Genomic DNA, 21,860 nt, shown 5'->3' on the forward strand with positions numbered 1-21,860 from the left:
AATGTTTAGAACGTGGTAAGTTTGAGTAGGAATGCAATAGCAGATGGAATACAAAATGGGGAAATGTGGTATGAAGATATAACAAAAATTAGAATGGTGAGTGAATACAATAAAACTGAGTTCAGCACTTGTGGAACTTTAGTGTTGGACTGGCAGGTATTCTAGATTAATCAGTATCATTGATATTGTTTATTATTCCTTATTTTACTAATATACACCTTTGAATATAGTACTATCAGACTCCAACTGATATATCTATGCTGGTCTGACACCCAGTTACGGGGTACGTAACAGCTAGAATTAACTCCTGCCTTTGTGGGGACATGGATCCATTGCAATTCACTTACCATTGCAACAGTTCTACAGCAGATGCAATCTCAGTAGTTCTCCACTCTGGTTTGGAGAAACCAGGCAACTGGATTCCCTCAGTGCTAATATCAAGTTTCAAAATATGGACCTCTGTACCTCCCTCTCCAATTGGATCCTTGACTTCCTTGGTGGGAGACCACAGTCAATGTGGATTAGTAGTAAAATCTCCTCCTTGCTGTCAGTTAGTACAGGCACACCTCAAATACAAGCTTGGCCCGCTTCCCTACTCGCTATAGTTGTTTGACTGTGTGGTAAGCACAGCTTGACGCTATCAATAAAATCACCAATAATAAAATGCTGTTGGTTGAATCTCAGATGGTGGTGAGGAACTGATTGTGAACTTCCAGAAGGGGCAGCCAGGAGAACACACCAGCCCTCAGTAAGGGGTTGGCAGTGGAAAGAATGAGCGGCTTCAAGAGCTCAGAGGATCTGTCCTGGGTCCAGCACATTGATGCAATCAATGAGAAGGCACTTTAGGGCTTTACTTCATTTGGAGTTTGAGGAGATATGGTATCTCTCGAAAGACTCTTAAATTCCTACAGTTGGAGAGCATTATGACTGGTTGCATCATAGCCTGGCGTAGAGGCTCCAGTGTGCAGGATCAAAAGAGGCTGCAGAGGGTTGTAGATTCAGCCATCTCCATCATGGGCACAACCCTCCCCAATATCAAGGAATATCTAGAAGATGTAGTGCCTTATCAAGGACCTCACCATCCAGGACCATCAGAGTGACAAACAGGAACTTGAAAACCCACACTCAACAGTTTAGGAGTAGCTTCATCCCCTCTGCCATTAGATTATCGAATAGTCCATGAAAATGACCTTGTTATTTTTTTCTGCACTGGTTATTTTTGTAAATTTATAGATTTTTGGGTCCTTACGCTGTACTGCAGCCACAAAACTGCGGTGGAGGCCAAACCCATGGGTATATTTAAAGTGGAAGCTGATAAATTCATGATCGGTCAGGGCATCAAAGGGTATGGCGAGAAGGCAGGCATGTGGGGTTGAGTGAGATTCAGGATGAGCCATGATGACATGGCAGAGCAGACACGATGGGATGAAAGGCTTAATTCTGCTCCTATATCTTATGATCTAAAATGGTAAATGTAATGTCATATGTTAGTGAAAATGTAATTCTAAATTAATCTTAATCTTGAGGGCTGTGGTTTCAGAGCCATTAAGTGTATTCAAAGCTGGGAGTTTTTGTGGACTATAGTGGCATTGAGGATAATGGAGGTCAGTGAGGAAAATGAAGTTGAGGCCATTGATCAGATTAGCCACAATATTATTGAATGGCTGAGCAAGTTCAAGAAATGGATGGCTTTCTCCTTAATGATTTTTCTACTTGCTTATGTTACAACTTTTATTCACACAGAATCCTTTGCTTGACACCTGCAAGCAGCGGAAATGAATACATGATTTTATTACAATACAGCACTCTTAGAATCAGCTAGGATTCTTGTCAGCAGCATCAAGAATTTGTTTTCCCTTCAATAGGGAATGCAATAGTCATATCATTCACATGATACCAAAAGCAAATTTTTACTTCCCATTTCCAAATATTCATGCTTCATCCTTCTGGTCACAAGATAAGTTATAAAGTGATCATGCAGGATGCAAGCTCTTTAGAAAATGCGTAAGTCCAAAATAACAGAGTGATTCAGACCAATCATAATTCCACTTTAAAGCATTTTGGGTAAAGTTCCATAACAGTTTTGATTATTGTTACAAGATTTTCAATATATTGCGTTATTTCATGTTAGATTTCATAATCTGTCCTAAGTCTATCCGAGAATTCAAAGGCCTGTGTTGTCATGTTCTTAATCATTGTACATTTGGCCAATTCTTTATTGAGGTCAGTTTTATTAAACTGCAAGTACAAAATTAAAAGACAGGAAGCTGCTCATCAGGTCATCCTTTAGTGGTTACTTTTTCACTTTGGATATTCTGTTCAGTCAGAATCATGTGCTGTAATTATATGAATAATAACTAAAATGCTGGAAGTGCTGTGAGCACTTCAGCAGGTGAGCCAGTATCTATAGAGAGGAACATGTGGAGTTAACATTTCAGATCAATGACTCAGTGACCCTCCCATTGTCCATGTAGAGTCCAGCTAAAATCACCAAACCTCACTGTAGTTGTGATTGCTCCCCATACAACAGAGCTATCTATGCCATTGTCATAACACAGGCAGATGTTCTTAGTACAGCAAGTCATTCTGGTTGATTGTGATTATACTATTTTGGAAGTTTTATTTTGTTAAATTTAGAAAGATAGAAACTTCAGCAGTAATCTCCTTGAGCTCTCCCATAGGCAATGTAAGCACAATTTTGGTTCAAACCAAAAGATCAAGATTAGATTAGGCGTTTGATAGCTATGAGTATGGTAATATTTACAATTCTGGCTTTACAATGGGGTGGCATTGACGTACTTTTGATTAGAGTTTATCTTACAGTATGTGATCATATTCATGCAAAACAACTTAAAATATGATAGCACTTAAGGGCTCTCAAGACCCTTGTTCAATTGTTCAGAGTTTTGTTTGCTTTATCAATAATTTAATATTGAACTGCCACTCTTTGCATTTAATTTGTACATCAACATGGTTAATATTGAAAATCTAATAGCTAGGTTTGCTTTTTTTTAAACAATAATTCTGATCCCATAGCTAAGAAAATACATATTAGTTGTAATTTTATAGACATTTTGATATATTTTCCAATATATCACGATCAGGCATTCTACTGTAATATTTTTGGGGGTTAGGATGTGGTTGTCAGTTTATTATTGGCAGATAACATCAATTTACAAAATGTTATTGTAAGTTCACATAATTTTTGTTTTATTTATCTTATACCATGATAAAAGGATATATATATATCATTTGTATGATAGGTCATTGTACAAGTTTCTAGAAAGCGGGGGGAGGGAGTATCATGTGTTGTGCAACCTATTTGTGGGTATTATTCCCTTAGAACTGAAAAAGAGAATATTTGTTAATTCATGATGGTCTCGTGTGACAAATTTGGGTCACTAAAGTTTTATTCCACTCTATTTCCCATGTGAGCAATTGAAATTATTTAAGACAATACTTTCAAATGTGCATTTTGAAGTACTTTTGATCATAAATATTGCAATTATCAGGAAGTAATTTGGATCTCTGAAGACAGCAAGATGTGGCTTAGAATGGGAATATGGTAGGTAGGATCAACCTTAAGATAAAGGTTTGGTATTGAATGGCAGAGAAGACTTGAAAAGCCAAATGGTCTACTTCCCCTGATGATTCCTAATCTCATTTGTATTTGCATAAGAACCCATTGTTACTCACTTATTCACAAAAGAAAATCTGTAGTAGCCTCAAGGGACACAACACTTTCTTTCTCCCTAGGCCTCCGGTCCCATGATCCTTTCCCTTTTCTAGCTCTGTAACCCTTTTGCCAATCACCTTTCCGGCTCTCAGCTTCACCCCACCCCCTCTGGTCTTCTATTATTTTGCGTTTTCCCCTCCCCCCCTACTTTCAAATATTTTACTATCTTTCCTTTCAGTTAGTCCTGACGAAGGCCCGAAACGTCGACAGCGCTTCTCCCTATAGATGCTGCCCGGCCTGCTGCGTTCCACCAGCATTTTGTGTGTGTTGCTTGAATTTCCAGCATCTGCAGATTTCCTTGTGTAATGATTAATACAGTGCTGCTTCTATGTCTCCTATTGGGTAAGATTCATTTAGGCAGTGGTGGGAGAGTAATATCAAATGGCTTCTTCAAATGTTAGAAACGGGTGAAATCTAGAAAAAACAGGAAAAGGATAATTTTATGGAAACTATTTTAGCTATCAATTCATTGTTTAAAATTGTATTTTTATAGAAGAAACTTCGCCTCCCTGCATTCTTTCCTGAGGTCTGTTACACCAATATGGTTGAAGAGGCTTTTGTCCCTCTCTTAACATATAAAAAGAAAATCCACAGCAGCCCATTAAGATTATCTGCAGAGAGAAAAGCAAGTGTTTTGCATCTGAAAGAGAAAAGAGGTAAAAAGTATGGGAAGAAGGGAGAACAAAGAACTGTGAGTGACAATGGGAGTAGGAGGAGAAATGACAAAAGAGCTGATGGAGTTAGATGAAATAGAATGGTAAAGACATCAGTGAGGAATAGAAAATAAGTTTGGAGGAAGTGTAAACAGGAAATGAATAAATACTTTAAGGGACAGCTATTCAGCACCAAACCTCTCAATATTGTTTCAAAACTGGTACAAAAGATGCACACCATAGAAAAAAACAAATGTTTAAAAAGCCAAGTTCTTGTTAAAACAGTATATCTTTTTTTTGCATTTAATGTATGTGAACACTGAAAATGGCCCTGAAAGTCTAAATTTTAGCCTATTGATACAACTCTTTGCTGGTAATGTAAATTCAAGATGACATTGTCATTAATTTTCTTTAATGTTGTACAGAACTTTCAAAGTGTTCACATAGATTTATGATTAGCCGTACTTGTCTGTGGGATGAGTTGGTTGGTGTTGGTGAAAAAGAGCAAAAATGCAGGTAGTAATTGATTAAAGAAGATGAAGATGTTGTGGAAATAATTAAGAAAGAGCTTGAATTAGTCCATAGTGACTAGTTTTGATTTGAGATTTGTAGAGACTGGAGTGCTTTTATTTGGAAAAACAAATACTCGATTTTGACAAACACTTTTTTTTAAAGTCAGAAAATGTTGACAAACTGTACCAAACTTAAAAGCTGAGAAATTTGAGCTCTTAATTTTAAAATGACACTCATTGGCGATTTGTCAATCTGCTACTTTGAACAAAGCTTTTTGAGGTTTACCATTGACAGTTTGCTTGAATTAGTTTATTTCCTGCTTTTGCCTCTCCTTCCATTCCTCATTATTCTTTAAATGGGACTTTATTAGTTGGTGAGAATAAAGTGAATTGGTATGTTGGTGTAATGTCCATTTTAGTTCCCTAATGATATGGAGAACTTGTTTTTATATAATTAAATGGGAAATGCTAACCTGCAAATGCTATCCTGTGTCTTTACCTGGATTTTAATTAACAAATTATTTTCAAATAATACAAAAATCATGCCAAAAGATGCATTAAAATGAGGAAGGATATTTAAATTCGACTGTAAACAATGCATCTTATTGCAATCAAAAGTTCGGGACTTGTATCCTTGTTTTTTTTTCCACAGCTGGTTTCTATCTTGTGACATTGAGTCACAACACATGAGCAGAGTCACATGAGCTGGATAGACACAACACACCTTAATTACTATGCAGTTAGGAATGTATTTTCAAAGAGTTTTCACTATAGGCTAGTTTTTTATTGCTGTCATAATGAGCGTGATGAATTCTCAGAAATGCAAATCAGTTATCATTCTGCAATTTCTTGTTTGGCAAATACAAAAAGCTGTATATGCATAACCATGCATCCTTATTGTCATCTAATTGTGCTTTATGTATTGTATATTCTGTATGTAAGTATAAGGTTCAAATACTTCTAACCATATACTTTGTGCTTTGTGAAAACAACTGTAATGCCATTGCTTTTAACATGTCTATCAGTTTGAAAGTCTTCAGGCCTCTTTTTAAAATGCTATTAAATTTGTTTTATTAATCAGTAGAGCTATTCAGCACTTTTTTGGGTGGCCTGAGGGAAAAAAGAAAGCTTAACACAATCTAGTAATGTTGAATTTGGTTGAGGGATGGGTATTGATCAAATATTGAGAATAGCACTCTCATTTTTGCAAGGGTGCTACTGGATCCTTTTCATTAGATAGGATGTTGATTTAAGTATCTCATAAAAGATATGTCAAATTGAAACTTCAACTGTCCATTTCCCCTCGATAAATGCTCCCTGAAATGGAGTTTTTCCGGCAGAATTTTTTTTGGCTAACAGCATAGCACTTCATTGGCACTGGACTAGAACGTCAGTCTTTCAGCCTTCAATTTTGTCTCTGGAGTGGTGATTTGAAACTATGAACTTCTTGCATGAAAGCGAAACTGAACAATTGATAACTCTGGGTAAAGCAGCATTAGTCACAAGCTGCTCTGGGTACTAATGGAAGGAGGAAACGAGGATTAGAGGAACATTTGATGTATTTAATTTGCAAAGATAGAAATCCTTAGCTGGAACATTTGAATAAATGTTCAGTTCTTCCCAAATCATCCAAACTTAACTACTAATATTTTCCCATAATTTGATCTAACGCGAAATATCAGGTGCCGATCAACCAGGAATGAAGGCCACAAGAGGTTGGTTATTGAAGTGGATGTTTTGGGAACCCTATGTCACTTGGTAGCACTCTTTGAGTGATGCAGAAAGCAAAATTACATCACTTGATTGTTATCATTACTATCCATTAAATGGTATAATGTTTAGTGTATAGATGCGCAGTGCTGAGTTTTATGAAAGTTATTTAAAAACTGTTTTTCATGCTATACATAATACTTTTTCTGTAATATCATTGGGAGCATGCAATTTCAATATCCCTTTTTCCTGTAGTGCCATCCGTTGTGATGATGTTACATAAAGTAGGTTAAAAGACCAATTAATGAACTAAACTGCACTGAAGACTTGTGATGACCTAGTTTCTAGTATTAGACATCATAGATTGTGTTTCCCTTGTGACTGCTACTCAATAACCCACTGAAGAAAGATATAAGTACATTTCCCATTATCACCCTAAATAACCCTCTGCTATCCTTGAAGGACATCCTCTAAGAAAGGATGAAATTCTTGAGTGTGTATAAGGAAATTAATTTATTTTTTAAACAATTGATTTTTTTAAAAAAATGTCATTTATTGGTAGATGTCCAGTTGCTAATTATATATTTAAGATGAAGTTGGTTTGTTTTGAAAATGGGGCAGGGGTTGGGTAGAAAAAAAATTCAGTACCAGCCAGTATTGCACAGGATTGTTTGATAAACTACGCCTTATTATACCAGACAAAGGACATTGAACAAGTGCTGTTGTGTTCAGCTGGGTGAATGTACAGGGTTTTTGTTATTGAGTGAAATGGAAAAAAGAGTTTAGTTTACTTAGAATAGTGTAGGCTTTTGGAGGCTTCCTGACGCAGGGATTGGTTGGCAATGTTCCAAATGGATCCAGGTGGTACATTGAGTCAGGTCACATGATTGTTATATACGCCAGTTCTTGAGTCAACATCAGCTTCCTATCTGTGATTATGCAAGGCATCCTGATGCATCAAAGAGGAGGAGAGAGGTGGGGCAGGAGTTGTGCCTTTTGCTGTTCTTCCTAATTATTCATCTGCATGACCATTTGGGAACAAGGTTGTATTGCTGTAAACAACAAATAGCTCTGATCTAGAAACAAGTAATGTTTTCCAGTTGTGGAGGGACTAGACCACGCAACATCTGCTGTAACCAAGAATCTAGAAAATTGCAAGCTCCTATGCAGTTTGTGCGGTTGAACTTGGAATTACCTTTGACAGAGTGTTCACATCACTGTGTGTGTGTCACCTGACAGCCTTGTGCTGCAGGATGAACCTAATACAGAGCTATTATTAGTAAGGGTGTGCAAGCAAAGAAACCTTTCTGTGGATTACATTGCTGGATTTCCCAAGCAACAATGTTACCCAGGTATATTTTTAAATAATTGTTGGTGTTGATGTTGTGCATTAAATATTCTCTTAATTTTTTTAAATCTTTAAGCAGCTAAGATTCTTTATGAAAGCTTCCTTGTTATAACCAACTCTTTTGAAATTTTGCAATTAAGCAGGAATAAGAGGCTGAAACTTTACGGGTTTATTTTTGTAAACCCAACAGTAGAAAATGTTGCTTTTAACATTTTTTTCCTTTTACTGAAATTGTGTGCAAGCTGTACCATATGAGGGATGTGCTTCCGATTTTCAGAAGATTTGTGAGACTTAATAGAATTGTGCTGCTGTATAGGGAAAAGTTAAAATTTTGAGATAAAATACATATTTATGTTCCAGACCAATTGTGTCATAGTCTTTTGGAAAAGCGGTCTGAGGGAATTTGTTATACTGAGTAACAAATGCTGCATTTCTGCCTTTTTGTCTCACAGGATTTTAAAACCAATTGCAAGTTTTATTGTCTTATTTACATCAGTTTACAAATTGGTTATCATAGAATTTGGTTAACAAGATCTAATTGGATTGTGTTGGAGCTGAATAACTTCATATGTGAGTTTTGCTTTGTGCAAATTTAAATGAGAGACATCAGTGCTAGGAAGTGGCCTTTATCCATTTCTGGCACCCAACATTAGGCAGTTCTGTTTATAGTGTAATCAAACTCTGATAAATAGTATCTCTGTTCTGTCACTGCTATGTTCCTTAAAGTTATATGTAGAGAAATATTGGAAGACAGAATTCATTATATTAAGTATCCCAACGTGTGTTATCATTCTAGAGGAGAAAAACATAACAATGTAGAAGGTAGCACACACAAAACGCTGAAGGAACTCACACTCAGCAGGCCAGGCAGCATCTATGGAAAAGAGTAAACAGTGGACATTTTAGGCCAAGATCCTTCTTTTGGACATGCTGAGTTTCTCCTACATTTTGCATGTGTTACCTTGATTTACAGCATCTGCAGATTTTGTGTTGTTTGTCAAATTTGAGTAGTTGTATCACTATCAAATTCCTAGTTATAACATGCAATTATTGATATACTAAAGGATGACGTAGTCCATTCCTAGCATAGCTACTGTTCTTCAGTGGGCATGATCTCTATTCTTTAGCCCTTTGACCTGAGATCATCTCCAGACCAGTTAGCCACACTATCAATAAAGCCATCCATTTGTTCTCTCCCAGTTCTATCCCTACTTCAGCTCATTTGCTGCAATTATTTATACCCATGTCATTGTTTTTTTTCTGACTACAGCCCTTCATATTAATATTGTAAACTTGTGGCCAGCCAAAACTCAGCTGTCCAAGCAGTGTCTCACACTAAGCCCTGTTGGCTTTCAATCCCTTTGTTTTCTGATGTGCATTGACACACATCGCACACTGCTCACAAACTTTGCACTGTACAAACCATGTGCACACCCAGTCTCATAATCCCTTTCAGTTTGACAGCCTCCATGTGCGACCCTACGTTCTGGCTTTTCATTCATTCCAACTGAATCTGCTCTTCCTGGTTATCATGCCTTGGGTTGACAAGTACTAAACTCTGCAGTTTTCTTATTAAATTTCTCATGCTTTCTTTAAGCCTCCCATCAAAACACTTCTCTTTGTGTCATCTCCTAATATGACTTGGTGTTAAATTTTATAAAACTTCCTGTGAAGTACATTGGCATATGTTAAAGAAACTAATGTCTTCCACGTATCTTAATATTAATTCTGTAATAATTTTATGTTATAACTACAAAGTGAAACTTTTATCTGCCTCATCGAAGAAAACATCTGTCTTTCTTTGAATCTTTTGTTTTGCCAGCTACCTTAGTGCTACCTTTGGATGGGAGGTAAATGTTTTGAATCCAATTAATATTGGATACATACTTCTTGAACTCATTTGGTTTTGGACCTTTAATAAGTAAATGTATAGTTGCTCACGTTTGTTAGCCATTTGACTTATGACTCCAGAATGGTGGGATCAGGAGAAAACAGCCATCTCTCTTCATGGCACCCAGTCCCTTTCTTATGCTTAAAGTTTAATTTAAGAAGTAGTATGAAGGTGGACTTGGTTCTGAATTGAAAATTCAAGCAGCATTGTAATGGGAAAGCAAACGAGTGGGTAGGAAAGCTATAAATATTACTGATGAAAGTAGTGCTCTTTGTAGCATGCATCTCTAAGCTTTGTGCTATGCCAGCATTCTAGAGATTTCATTTAATACAATATGTTGTTTATTCTCTCAGCTAGGCATGTAATCTTCTGCATTTGTTCCAATACACAGCTGAGAAATTTCAGACAAGCAAAAGCAATTCATTTTCTCAGCCTAAATAGCATACTTTAATAAACATCTTGTAATTCCATTATTAATCAGTCATGTAATTTTTCCCCTAAATGATTTAGAATTAAATCACACAATTAGATCTTCCAGCAGTTCAGTAATATAAACCTATAAGTGGGACACACCCTATGTTCATTTTTCTGCCTTTTTGGCCCAAGTTATTTTCAGAAATGGTACTTTGCTGAACTGCAACTCTTCAATGCACAATGCATTCCTAAAGGTCATTTACAGAATGCTTTCAACCTCTGACAGTCTGATGGTGGAGGAGTGCAAGGGCTGGTGGGAGGAGGAATTTATTTTTTCTTACTGATTATTTCCATGCAATATTGTAGAGGATGAAATAATTCTCTTTGTTCATGATTTCCACTGCTTAGCCCCTACATCTCCTCCCAGTAGGTTAATGATGTTTATTTAAGATTTGATTATTTTTGAAAGGTTGTGAGATTCCAGAAACTGGTTGCAAAAATAGTTTCCTAACTTGCCATGAGAGGTATATGGGCATTTAGAGTCATCTTCTCTGTGCACTGAAGCTATTGGTTTAGTAATGAGGAATTTTTGAGTCTCTTTGTAGGACATCCTGTCAAAAAGTGCAGTTTCAGCAGTATAACAAAGATACAATCCAAAAAGACAGAGATCTTGGAAAACTTGTTATTATGGTTATAGCAGGTTATATAATTTGCTGAATTAAAGTACCTAGATATTATGTGTTTCTGCATTATTGTAGGTATGTGCCTTCCATCCATCCTTGGTTTGGTTTTCAGCAAAATAAAGTCTTGTTTTGGCAAATCCTTGCAAAACTCGAGGGAGATTAGAAAGCAAATTGCAAATATGTGATCAAGTTTTCTGGGATGTCACTCAAATTCATGATAGCAATTTATAAATTGCCAGTAAATACAAATTTATGTATTAGTTGCAGTTATCAATCACTATGTGACCATTTTCTTTCAAGCTGGCCTGCTCCAGAGTTCAATCCCAGCCAGATAAGACTTATAGTCTACCAGGATTGTGAGCGACGCGGGAGGAATGTGCTGTTTGATTCCAAGAAAACTGAAGAAACTTCATCTTCAGTAAGTTGGATTTTTTTCCTATTTATCTAATGATTAAAATAGAATAAAACACCTATTTTACACATGTAGTTCTACAATATTTTAATTAGGTCTGAAGTACTCTAACAGAAACTACACAAGACAATTTCTGAACTTTTATTTCCTTATCAAAAATGATACTCATTTATATCCCAGCAGTGGCTGCCTCCAAACCAAAGTCTCAGTCCCCCATTGCAATGTTGCATGATTTTTATTGGCAGCCATATGGATTTCTCATATTGCATTGAGAAAAGGTAGTGAAAACAGTTAAAAAGAAACCATATATCACCTGTGACTTGTTTACACGATCCAAAAGCTTTTAAAGTTATGCAGTCTATTTTCCCTTCATGACAGTAAAACAAAATCCCATGGGCAAATGACGTCTGAAATATAAACACGAAAATGGCAATATTTTATATCCCAGGCTTCCTCCCCCCCCCTCACCCCTCAGACTTAGATGTGTGGTTACCATGTGCTAAGAATGGTGAAAGAAATATTTATTTCTGGTTTCTGTGCAGTTTTATCTCATGAGTTTTGTTTTTAAGGAAGTCATATGATTATCATTCAACAGCGTGATGTGTTGGTGACTGAAGTTATGAAAATGAGTCTGAATTTTGGAAAATGGAAGCAGTTGCAGTTCTTTTGAGAAATATTCTGATCTAAGAAAAAATAATCTTAAACGTAGTTTCTTAATGATGAGCACTTGAGTGGTTGAAGATCTTTTGACTAATATTTGATTTCCACTTTGCATTTTTCTTTTCAAAAGTGAAGAGGAGATGCTTAAGTTTAGGAGGGGGAGTAAATGTCAAATGGAGTTTTAAGTACATGAGGATTTCTTGTGATTTTGTGTAATAGTTCACTTTTAGGTAATTTAGTTGTAATTTCATATTGATGATCTTCTTTGAGGGTGGTCATTAAATTGTGATAAATCAGTGCTCTGGATGTAGGAGTTAAATGTAGATGAAATCTTTAACCAGAAACCTGAAGTTCTGAATTGGAAAATTAAACAGATGTTGGGTGTATCTTTTGGATTGCAAATTGGGGACCTAAAATTCCCCATTTGTTTTACTGTGGATTCTTGCAAGACAATGAATCTCAGTATAGTATATGGGGAGATGTATGTACTTTGATAACAAAGTTGCTTTGAACTTTGAAAAGGATTTCTTGAGGACAAATGAGTGACTGCAGTGGGTGTGGAACTGGGAAAAGAGGGAGAGAAATGAGGAATGGGTGTGAAGAGGTAGCCAGGTATCTTCATTAACATTGGACTTACGGAGGAGAAGAGTGACAATGTGGGGGATTGACTTTTTACGATTTCTGAGGTGGCCTCATTATAGGTTAACTTTTAGATTATTTTGGTTCAGGGTTTGGGAAAGTAGAAATGATAACATTGAGCAATTTAAAGTCGAGGAGTTTAAAGTTGGTATTTAATTGCAATTCCTCAGCTGCATTTTCCAGGAAAGTTCCTGGACTCCTAAAATAGATATTTTTTAGCTGTGAATGTCTGATGGAAATTGTGGTTGGATTTTGTTAGGAAATGCCACTGTTTGGGATTTCCCCGTGTGCACATATGAAAACTGGGCATGTCATACTAATTCACAGCTATTTTCTGGTACATTGCCAACTAAGCTCTGACATGAGACTCCCTCACAGATTTCATCAGTGGAAATAGTTGTGATAATTCAGCAACATTTTTGGGGGAATTTATTCAAAAAATCACACACCAGTTTAGATTCGGCCCAGAAAGTTCTCCCATTGATTTGTGTTAGATAAAAGCTGCAAGATATTAAGTTAATGTTAGTATTTTAAAGTTTTATTTAATTCTTTGAATTTATTTTCATTTTTCAGTTTAACTTCTAAGGAAGCTGAGGTGCTGCTGTGCTTTCTTCATAATGGCACTTGCTCAGGATCTGTCCTAGACGCACTACGCAAGTGCCATTACAAAGAAAGCATAGCAGTGCCTCTTGTGCCTCTTCTGCCAGACTCCTCCTTCTCCAGCCCTGTATCTCTTTCACCAATCAACTTCCCAGCTCTTTACTTCATCCCTCCCTCTTCAAGTCTCACCTATCACCTTCTATTCCTCTCTCCCTCCCCCACCTTTTAAATCTACTCCTCAGCTGCTTTTCTCCAGTCCTGCAGAAGGGTCTCGGCCTGAAACATCAACTGTATTCTATCCCATATATGCTGCCTGGCCTGCTGAGTTCCTCCAGCATTTTGTGTGCATTGCTTTGGATTTCCAGCATCTGCAGATTTTCTCTTGTTTGTGATAGTAGTGCCTCTCCTTGATGTTTGCAAAGATTTGGCATGACATCTAAAACTCTGACAAATTTGTAGTGGATACAGCCCACCCTCCTAACCATCAAGGACATCTACACAGAGCAGGTAAACAGCATCCATCACCAACGATCCCCACCACCCAGGCCATGTACTCTTCTCACTGCTGCCATCAGGAAGAAAGTACAGGAACCAGCATCAGGAATGGTTAATCCTCCTCAACCATCATGCTGTACAACCAGAGGGGATAGCTTCACTCAGTTTCACTCGCTGCCATCCCTGAACTGTTCCCACAACATATGGACTCACTTTTTTTTAAATTGAATTTTCAAATAGGTTACAGAAAGAAAAAAAAGTCAACCCATCCCCCCCTCCCCTTAACCCCTCCCCCCAAACATATCCCTATAGAAAAAAAAGAGAAGAAAAAAGAAAGAAAGAAAGAAAGAATGCCTGGATATCGGAAGATCCCCACATGCTCCACGGAGTTCATAATAGCTTTAATAAGTATATTTCTTTCCCCAGATAACCAATAATTTTATCTCCGTAGCACCTGTATATTCAATCCTATCTTTAGTAAATTTTTTCAAGTGGAATGCAGCTAAAAATTTCATTCTTCCAACAATCTATACTTAAATATGTATCCGATTTCCAAGTAACTGCAATAGCCTTTTTGGCTACTGCCAATGCAATTTTTATGAATTCTTTCTGATATTTGTTCAATTTGGATTTTGATTTTATCCCTTCAATATCACCTAGTAAAAATAATGTTGGATTATGTGGCAGTTGTATTCCAATAATTTGTTCCAGTAAAACTCTTAAATTTGTCCATAAAGGTTGAATTTTAAAACAAGACCAAGTAGAGTGTAAAAGAAGTACCAATTTCTTGATTACATCGAAAACATTGATCAGATAAATTTGAGTTTAATCTATTTATTTTTTGTGGTGTAATATATATTTGATGTAAAAAGTTATATTGTACTAATCTTAGTCGACCATTTATTGTATTTGTCATACTGTCAAGACATAATAACCAACTTGTTTCATCAATTTTAATATTCAAATCAGTTTCCCATTTTTGTCTTGATTTATGAATTCCTTGTATAATTGCCTGTTTTTGAATCAAATTATACATACCAGAAATAATTTTAAAAATTTTTCCTTTATGAATTAAAGTTTCTATTTCATTAGATTTTGGCAATAACATTGTTTGACCCAGTTTATCTCTTAAATAAGCCCTTAATTGGAAATAACAGAAAAGAGTGTTATTTGGTATTTTATATTTATTCTTTAATTGGTCAAATTACATTAATATACCTCCTTCAAAACAATCTCCTATATATCTAATCCCTTTGTGAAACCAGTTATATAAAAGTTGATTATCGATTGTAAAAGGGATAAGTTTATTTTGAATTAAAGGTCTCTTTGCTGATAAAGATTTCTTTATCTCATCATCAACATTTATCATATTCCATAAATCAATCAAATGTTTTAGTATAGGAGATTCTTTCTGTTCCCGTATCCATTTAGATTCCCATTTATATATAAATTCTTCTGGTATATTTTCTCCTATTTTATCTAATTCTATTCTAATCCATGCCGGTTTATCTTCATCAAAAAAATTGCAATAAATCTAAGTTGATTTGCTTTGTAATCATTCTTAAAATTTGGTAATTGTAACCCTCCTAGGTCAAATTTCCATGTCAATTTTTCCAACGATATTCTTGACATCTTTCCAAAGGAATTTCCTCACACATTTATTTAACTCTTGAAAAAACCTTCTGCGGTAATTTTATTGGTAGTATTTGGAATAAATATTGTAATCTAGGGAATATATTCATTTTTACAGCATTGATGTTAATGTTATTAATGTTATTGGTAACATCATCCATTTATCAAGATCCTCGAATTTTTTTCAATAATGGCAAATAATTTAGTTTATATAAATTCTTGATATCATTATCAACTCTTATACCTAAATACTTTATACCATTTATCGGCCATCTAAATTGAGTTATTAATCGAAATTGACTATAATCTCCTTTAGTAAGGGGTAAAATTTCACTTTTATCCCAATTTATTTTGTACCCTGATATTTTCCCATATTCTTCCAATCTAGAAGATAATTTACGCAACGAATGGAATGGGTTAGTTAGCTAAATCAGAACATCATCAGCAAATAAGTTAATCTTATATTCCTCCTGATTAACTCTGAAACCTATAATATCTGAATCAGTTCTAATTAATTCAGCTAATGGTTCTATCGCCAACACAAATAAAGCAGGTGATAATGAACAACCTTGTCAAGTTGACCTTGTTAACTGAAATAATGTTGAAATTTGGCCATTTGTCACCACTTTAGCTTTGGGGTTAGTATTTAAGTTTTTAATCCATTTTATAAAAGATACTCCTAATCCATATTTTTCCAATACCTTAAATAAAAAATCCCATTACAATCTATCAAATGCTTTTTCTGCATCCAAAGCAACTGCCACACTCATTTCTTCCCTCTTTTGTGCCAAATGAATTATGCTAAGTAACCGAGTTACATTATCTGCTGATTGTCTATTTTTAATAAATCCTGTTTGGTCCATGTGTATTAATTTTGGTAAGTATTTAGATAATCTATTAGATAAAATCTTTACTATTATTTTATAGTCAGTATTCAACAAAGAAATAGGTCTATATGATGTTGGCTTTAAAAGATCTCTCTTTTGTTGGCAATACTATTAAAATAGCTGTCGATAAAGATTCTGGAAGTTCATGCATTCTTTCCGCTTGGTGTATTAGCTCCATAAAAGGAGGAACTAATAAATCTTTAAACTTTTTGTAAAATTCAGGCGAAAAACCATCCTCTCCTGGAGATTTATTACTCTGAAGTGATCCTAGAGCTTCTTCGACCTCTTTTAGTGTAAAAGGCACATCTAATCTCTTCTGTTCTTCCGAATTCAGTTTTGGAAGAGTTGTTTGTGATAAAAACCTTTCTATCTCAACAATATCATTTTGTGATTCTGACTGATACAGTTCAGAATAAAAATTTTTTTAAAGTTTCATTGATTTCTAAAGGTTTATAAGTAATTTTATTTACACTTGATCTAATTGCATTTATTGTTTTGGAAGCCTGGTCTGTTTTTAACTGCCAAGCAAGAATCTTGTGTGATCTTTCACCTAGTTCATAATATCTCTGTTTAGTTCTCATAATTGCTTTTTCTGTTCGGTATGTCTGAAGTGTATTATATTGTAGCTTCTTATTAACAAGTTGTCTTTGTTTTTCTTCAGTCATATATCTTTGAGATTCTTTTTCTAATTTTGTAATCTCTTTTTCCAATTGATCTATTTCTACCATATATTCCTTCTTAATTTTAGAAGTATAACTTATTATCTGGCCTCTCAAATATGCCTTCATCGCTTCCCATAATATAAATTTATCATCAACTGAATGTGAGTTTCTATCTTAAAGAAAACTGAATCTGTTTTTTCATAAAATCACAAAAATCTTGACATTTTAATAATATCGAATTAAATCTCCATCTGTAAATCGATTTCTCCTTATCCATCATTATCATTGTTATTGTCAAGGGGGAATGATCTGACAATATTCTTGCTTTATATTCCATATTTTTCACTCTGTCTTGAATATTCGCTGATAGTAGGAAAAAATCTATCCTTGAATAAGTTTTATGTCTATTTGAATAAAATGAATAATCTCTTTCTCTTGGGTTAATTCTTTTCCATATATCAATCAAATTTAAATCTTTCATCAATGATAAAGTTAATTTTGCTACTTTTGGTTTTGTAACAACCTTTGTTGATCTATCTAAAACTGCGTCTAGCCAAAAGATAAAGTCTGCACCTATTAATATTTTATCGTGTATATCAGCCAAATTCAAAAAAGCCTCTTGTATAAATTTCACATTGTTTTCATTTGGTGCATAAATATTCATAAGAGTCCATAGTTCTGAAAAGATTTGACAATGTATAATTACATATCTTCCCGCAGAATCAATTAATACATTTTGTATTTTAATTGGTAAAGTTTTGTTGACCAAAATTGTAACTCCCCTCGCTTTTGAATTAAATGAAGCTGAACATTTCTGACCCAGTCTCTCTTTAATTTCTGATGTTCTATCTCTGTTAAACGTGTTTCTTGTATAAAAATTATATCTATTTTCATTTTCTTAATGTATGTTAAAATTTTTTTTCTTTTCACTGGTCCATTAAGCCCATTAACATTAAAACTTAAAAAATTCAATAAATTAGTCATTATTTTTAATGGGGTTACTCCAGTCTATAATAATACATAATATTTCAACTCTCATAGTACCTTGGGGAATTATTTTAAAATTCTTCATGTTGCTATGTGTCTCCCCTCTGATCATCCAGGCAAAGAAAGAAAGAGAAAAGAAAAATAGATTATAAAGAAAAAAAACAAAAAAAAACCCCGCTAATGTTGTGAATGAAAAAAAACACAACTTTCCCCCCCCTCCCCCCCCCCCCCCCCCCCCCGTTGTGCAGGTCATGGCAAATGCCATGATTACACATGTGAATCCCGTAGCAATCGATCCGAAGTTCCCCCCGCTCCCCCGTAACATGAAAAAAGTATATATAAGAGAAGAAAAAATAATATCACTACTCTCGATTAATATTTCTCAAATTTTTACCTTTCTCCCCCCTGTATCATATAATTAAAAGTATATTTAAATATTCTTCTGTCCTTAATGTCCATCAATTCACTTCACTGTCCCCGTCTTCATCTTTAATCTGTTTCACTTTTAAATTTTTACTGTGTCTAGCGAATATTTGAGAGTTCTTGTACATACTCCTCTGCATCCCGATGATCAGTAAAAAATCTTCTTTTTCCGTCATCCAAAAAAATTATCAGTGTTGCCGGGCGGCGCAATATAAATTTATAACCCTTTTCCCATAAAACATTTTTCACTGGATTAAATTCCTCCTTTCTCTTCAAAAGGTCATAACTTATATCAGGATAGAAAAGTACTGCTTTCCCTTCTATCATCAATGGCTCATTTCTCTTTCTGGCACATTGAGCAGCTGCCTTCAGGATCTTTTCTTTATCTTGATATCTTAAGCATTTTATCAAGATTGGTCGTGGGTTTTGATCAGGTTGAGGTTTTGATCTTAATGCTCTGTGGACCCTTTCGATTTCAGTCAACTGGGTTCCCTCTTCCATTTCCAAATTTTCCAGGATCCATTTTTCAAAAAGTTTTATTGGATCCTCTCCCTCTATCCCTTCTTTAAGACCAACAATTTTAATATTATTTCGTCTACTAAAGTTTTCAAGTGCGTCTATTTTTTCCAACCGTCGTTTTCTTTCTGATGTCCAGGCAAGAATATTATTTTCCATTTTATTCACTCTGTCAATAGTGTCTCCCATTATTTCTTCCAGCTTTTTAACTTTCTTGTCCATTTTCTCCAGTTTTTTCACCATTTTATCAAACATAGATTTCATATTTTTAATATCATTTTGTGGCGACCTATTTCCTGGCACATCCGAACCGGCTCACAATTAGATAGCCTACTGGGGTTTGCGAGCACAGAGCTTTGGAGCCTCTGCGCCACGGGGGGCAGGTTGAGGGAGGCTTAAAAGTGAGGCTGAGGATTTCGAATAAAGTTTTTCCTTCGACTGCAGTTACTGACTCCGTGTCATAATTTTAGCGCTGCATGTAGCACACCGCTACAATTGGTGACCTCGACAGTCCAAACGATTTTTGGACCAGAAATGACCGACGCCGCCTCTGTTCATGCGGTTTCGTTGAAACTGCCGGGTTTCTGGACACAGTGACCGAACCTATGGTTCCAGCAAGCCGAAGCCCAATTCCACGTTCGCCAGATCACCTCAGAAGACACCCGCTACTACTACGTGGTGAGCTCCCTCGACCAGGACACAGCGGCCCAGGTCGCGGAGTTCGTACAGTCGCCCCCGGCAGACGGCAAGTACACGGAATTCAAAGCCCTGCTCCTCAGGACTTTCGGACTCTCACGGCGCGAGCGGGCTGCCCGTTTACTGCACCTGGATGGCTTGGGCGACAGACCTCCATCGGCTTTAATGAATGAGATGTTGTCTCTAGCCGACGGACACACACCCTGCCTCATGTTTGAGCAGGCATTCCTGGAGCAGCTGCCCGAGGACATACGCCTGCTGCTGTCCGACGAGATTACAGTGACCCCTGGAAGGTGGCAGCCCGGGCGGACTTGCTGTGGAACGCCAAAAAGGTGAGTGGGGCGTCCATCGCACAGATCTCCCAGCCACGCTCCCGGCAGCAAACCAGTCCAGGCCTGGCCGCAGAGCCCACTAACCCCCGGCCCAATGACCACTGGTGCTTCTACCACCAGCGGTGGGGCGCAGAAGCCCGCCATTGTCGCCCGCCCTGCAAGTTCCCGGGAAACGCCAGGGCCAGCCGCCGCTGATGGCTATGGCGGCTGGCCATTGGGATAGCCTCCTGTATGTGTGGGATAGAAGGTCGGGACGCCGGTTTTCGGTCGATACTGGTGCCGAGATCAGCGTTTTACCTCCGACGAGTTACGACACCCGCAGCAGGGCACCGGGTCCCCCCCTGAGGGCCGTGAACAGCAGCACAGTAAGGACCTATGGCACCCGTCAGGTGCAGCTACAGTTCGGCTCCAGCCAGTTCACGTAGGACTTTACACTGGCAGCCGTAGCCCAACTGCTTCTGGGTGAAGATTTTTTGCGGGCTCACAGCCTACTGGTCGCCCTGCCCAGGAAGAGACTGGTACACGCCGAGACCTTTCAGACGTTCTCCCTGGGTGCAGCCCAGTTGCCAGCCCCTCACCTCGGCTCCATCACGCTGTCCGACAACGACTTCACCAGGGTCCTGGAGGATTTCCCATCAGTTCTGGCACCGCAGCTCACAGCGGCCATGCCCCGACACGGCGTACAGCACCACGTCCCGACCCAGGGACCACCCCTCCACGCCCGCACTCGGAAGCTTCCCCCGGACAAGCTCCGACTGGCGAAGGAGGAGCTCCAGAGGATGGAGGAATTGGGGATCATCCGGCGGTCCGACAGCCCATGGGCCTCCCCCCTGCACATGGTGCCCAAAGCGACAGGAGGCTGGAGACCGTGCGGCGACTACCGCAGGCTGAACAAGGCTACCACACTGGACCGCTACACTGTGCCGCACATTCAGGACTTTGCAGCAAACCTGCACGGCGCACGGATCTTCTCTAACGTAGACCTCGTCCGAGGGTACCATCAAACCCTGATGCATCCTGACGACGTCCCCAAAACGGCTCTCATCACCCCGTTTGGCCTTTTCGAGTTCCTCCGCATGCCGTTCGGCCTGAAGAATGCCGCACAGACGTTCCAGCGGTTAATGGACGTGGTGGGACGGGACCTGGACTTCGCGTTCATCTATTTGGATGACATCCTCATAGCCAGCAGCAGTCGTCAGGAGCATCTGTCCCACCTCCATCAACTCTGCGCCCTACTGAGTGAGTACAGTCTTACAATCAACCCCGCCAAATGCCAGTTCGGACTCGATACCATTGACTTCCTGGGCCACAGGATTACTAAAGACGGGGCAACCCCTCTGCCCGCTAAGGTTGATGCGGTCCGCTACTTCCCCCGACCCACCACGATCAAAGGCCTTCAGGAATTCGTAGGTATGGTCAATTTCTACCACCGCTTCCTCCCTTCAGCTGCCCGGATCATGCGCCCCCTGTTCGCCCTGATGTCGGGTCCGAGCAAGGACATTACCTGGGACGAGGAGTCCGCCGCCACTTTCGTTCAAACGAAGGAAGCTTTGGCGAACACCGCAATGCTAGTACATCCCAGAATGGACGCCCCTACCGCCCTCACAGTGGACGCATCTAACACGGCAGTCGGTGGGGTGCTGGAGCAACTAATCGCAGGTCGCTGGCAACCCCTGTCGTTTTTCAGCAAACACCTGCAGCCACCCGAGCTCAAGTACAGTGCTTTCAACTGGGAATTGTTGGCGCTCTACCTGGCAATCCGGCATTTCAGGTACTTCCTAGAAGGTCGGCCCTTCACCGCGTTCACGGACCACAAACCGCTTACCTTTGCGTTTACGAAAGCGTCCAACCCCTGGTCGTCCCGCCAGCAACGCCACCTGTCCTACATCTCTGAATACACGACGGATGTCCGGCACGTCTCAGGTAAGGACAATGTCGTGGCGGATGCGCTCTCTCGCCCTACCGTTCATGC

The 21,860-nt window shown here is 38.1% G+C and overlaps 1 protein-coding gene across 3 annotated transcripts in view; it reads left to right on the forward strand.

Moving 5' to 3' along the window:
• Positions 1–21,860, forward strand: part of fnip1 (folliculin interacting protein 1) — a 99,148-nt gene that overhangs the window by 11,795 nt on the left and 65,493 nt on the right. For 2 of the 3 annotated variants that reach the window (XM_059990599.1, XM_059990601.1), the window contains exon 2: positions 11,248–11,365. In XM_059990599.1, the coding sequence (XP_059846582.1) occupies positions 11,248–11,365 (118 nt within the window). Of the gene's footprint in view, positions 1–5,803; positions 5,839–11,247; positions 11,366–21,860 lie in introns of those variants that run through there. The other variant, XM_059990600.1, reaches the window with a different exon arrangement.

This window comes from Hypanus sabinus, chromosome 15 (assembly GCF_030144855.1).
Source record: "Hypanus sabinus isolate sHypSab1 chromosome 15, sHypSab1.hap1, whole genome shotgun sequence".
NCBI classification, from domain to species: domain Eukaryota; kingdom Metazoa; phylum Chordata; class Chondrichthyes; order Myliobatiformes; family Dasyatidae; genus Hypanus; species Hypanus sabinus.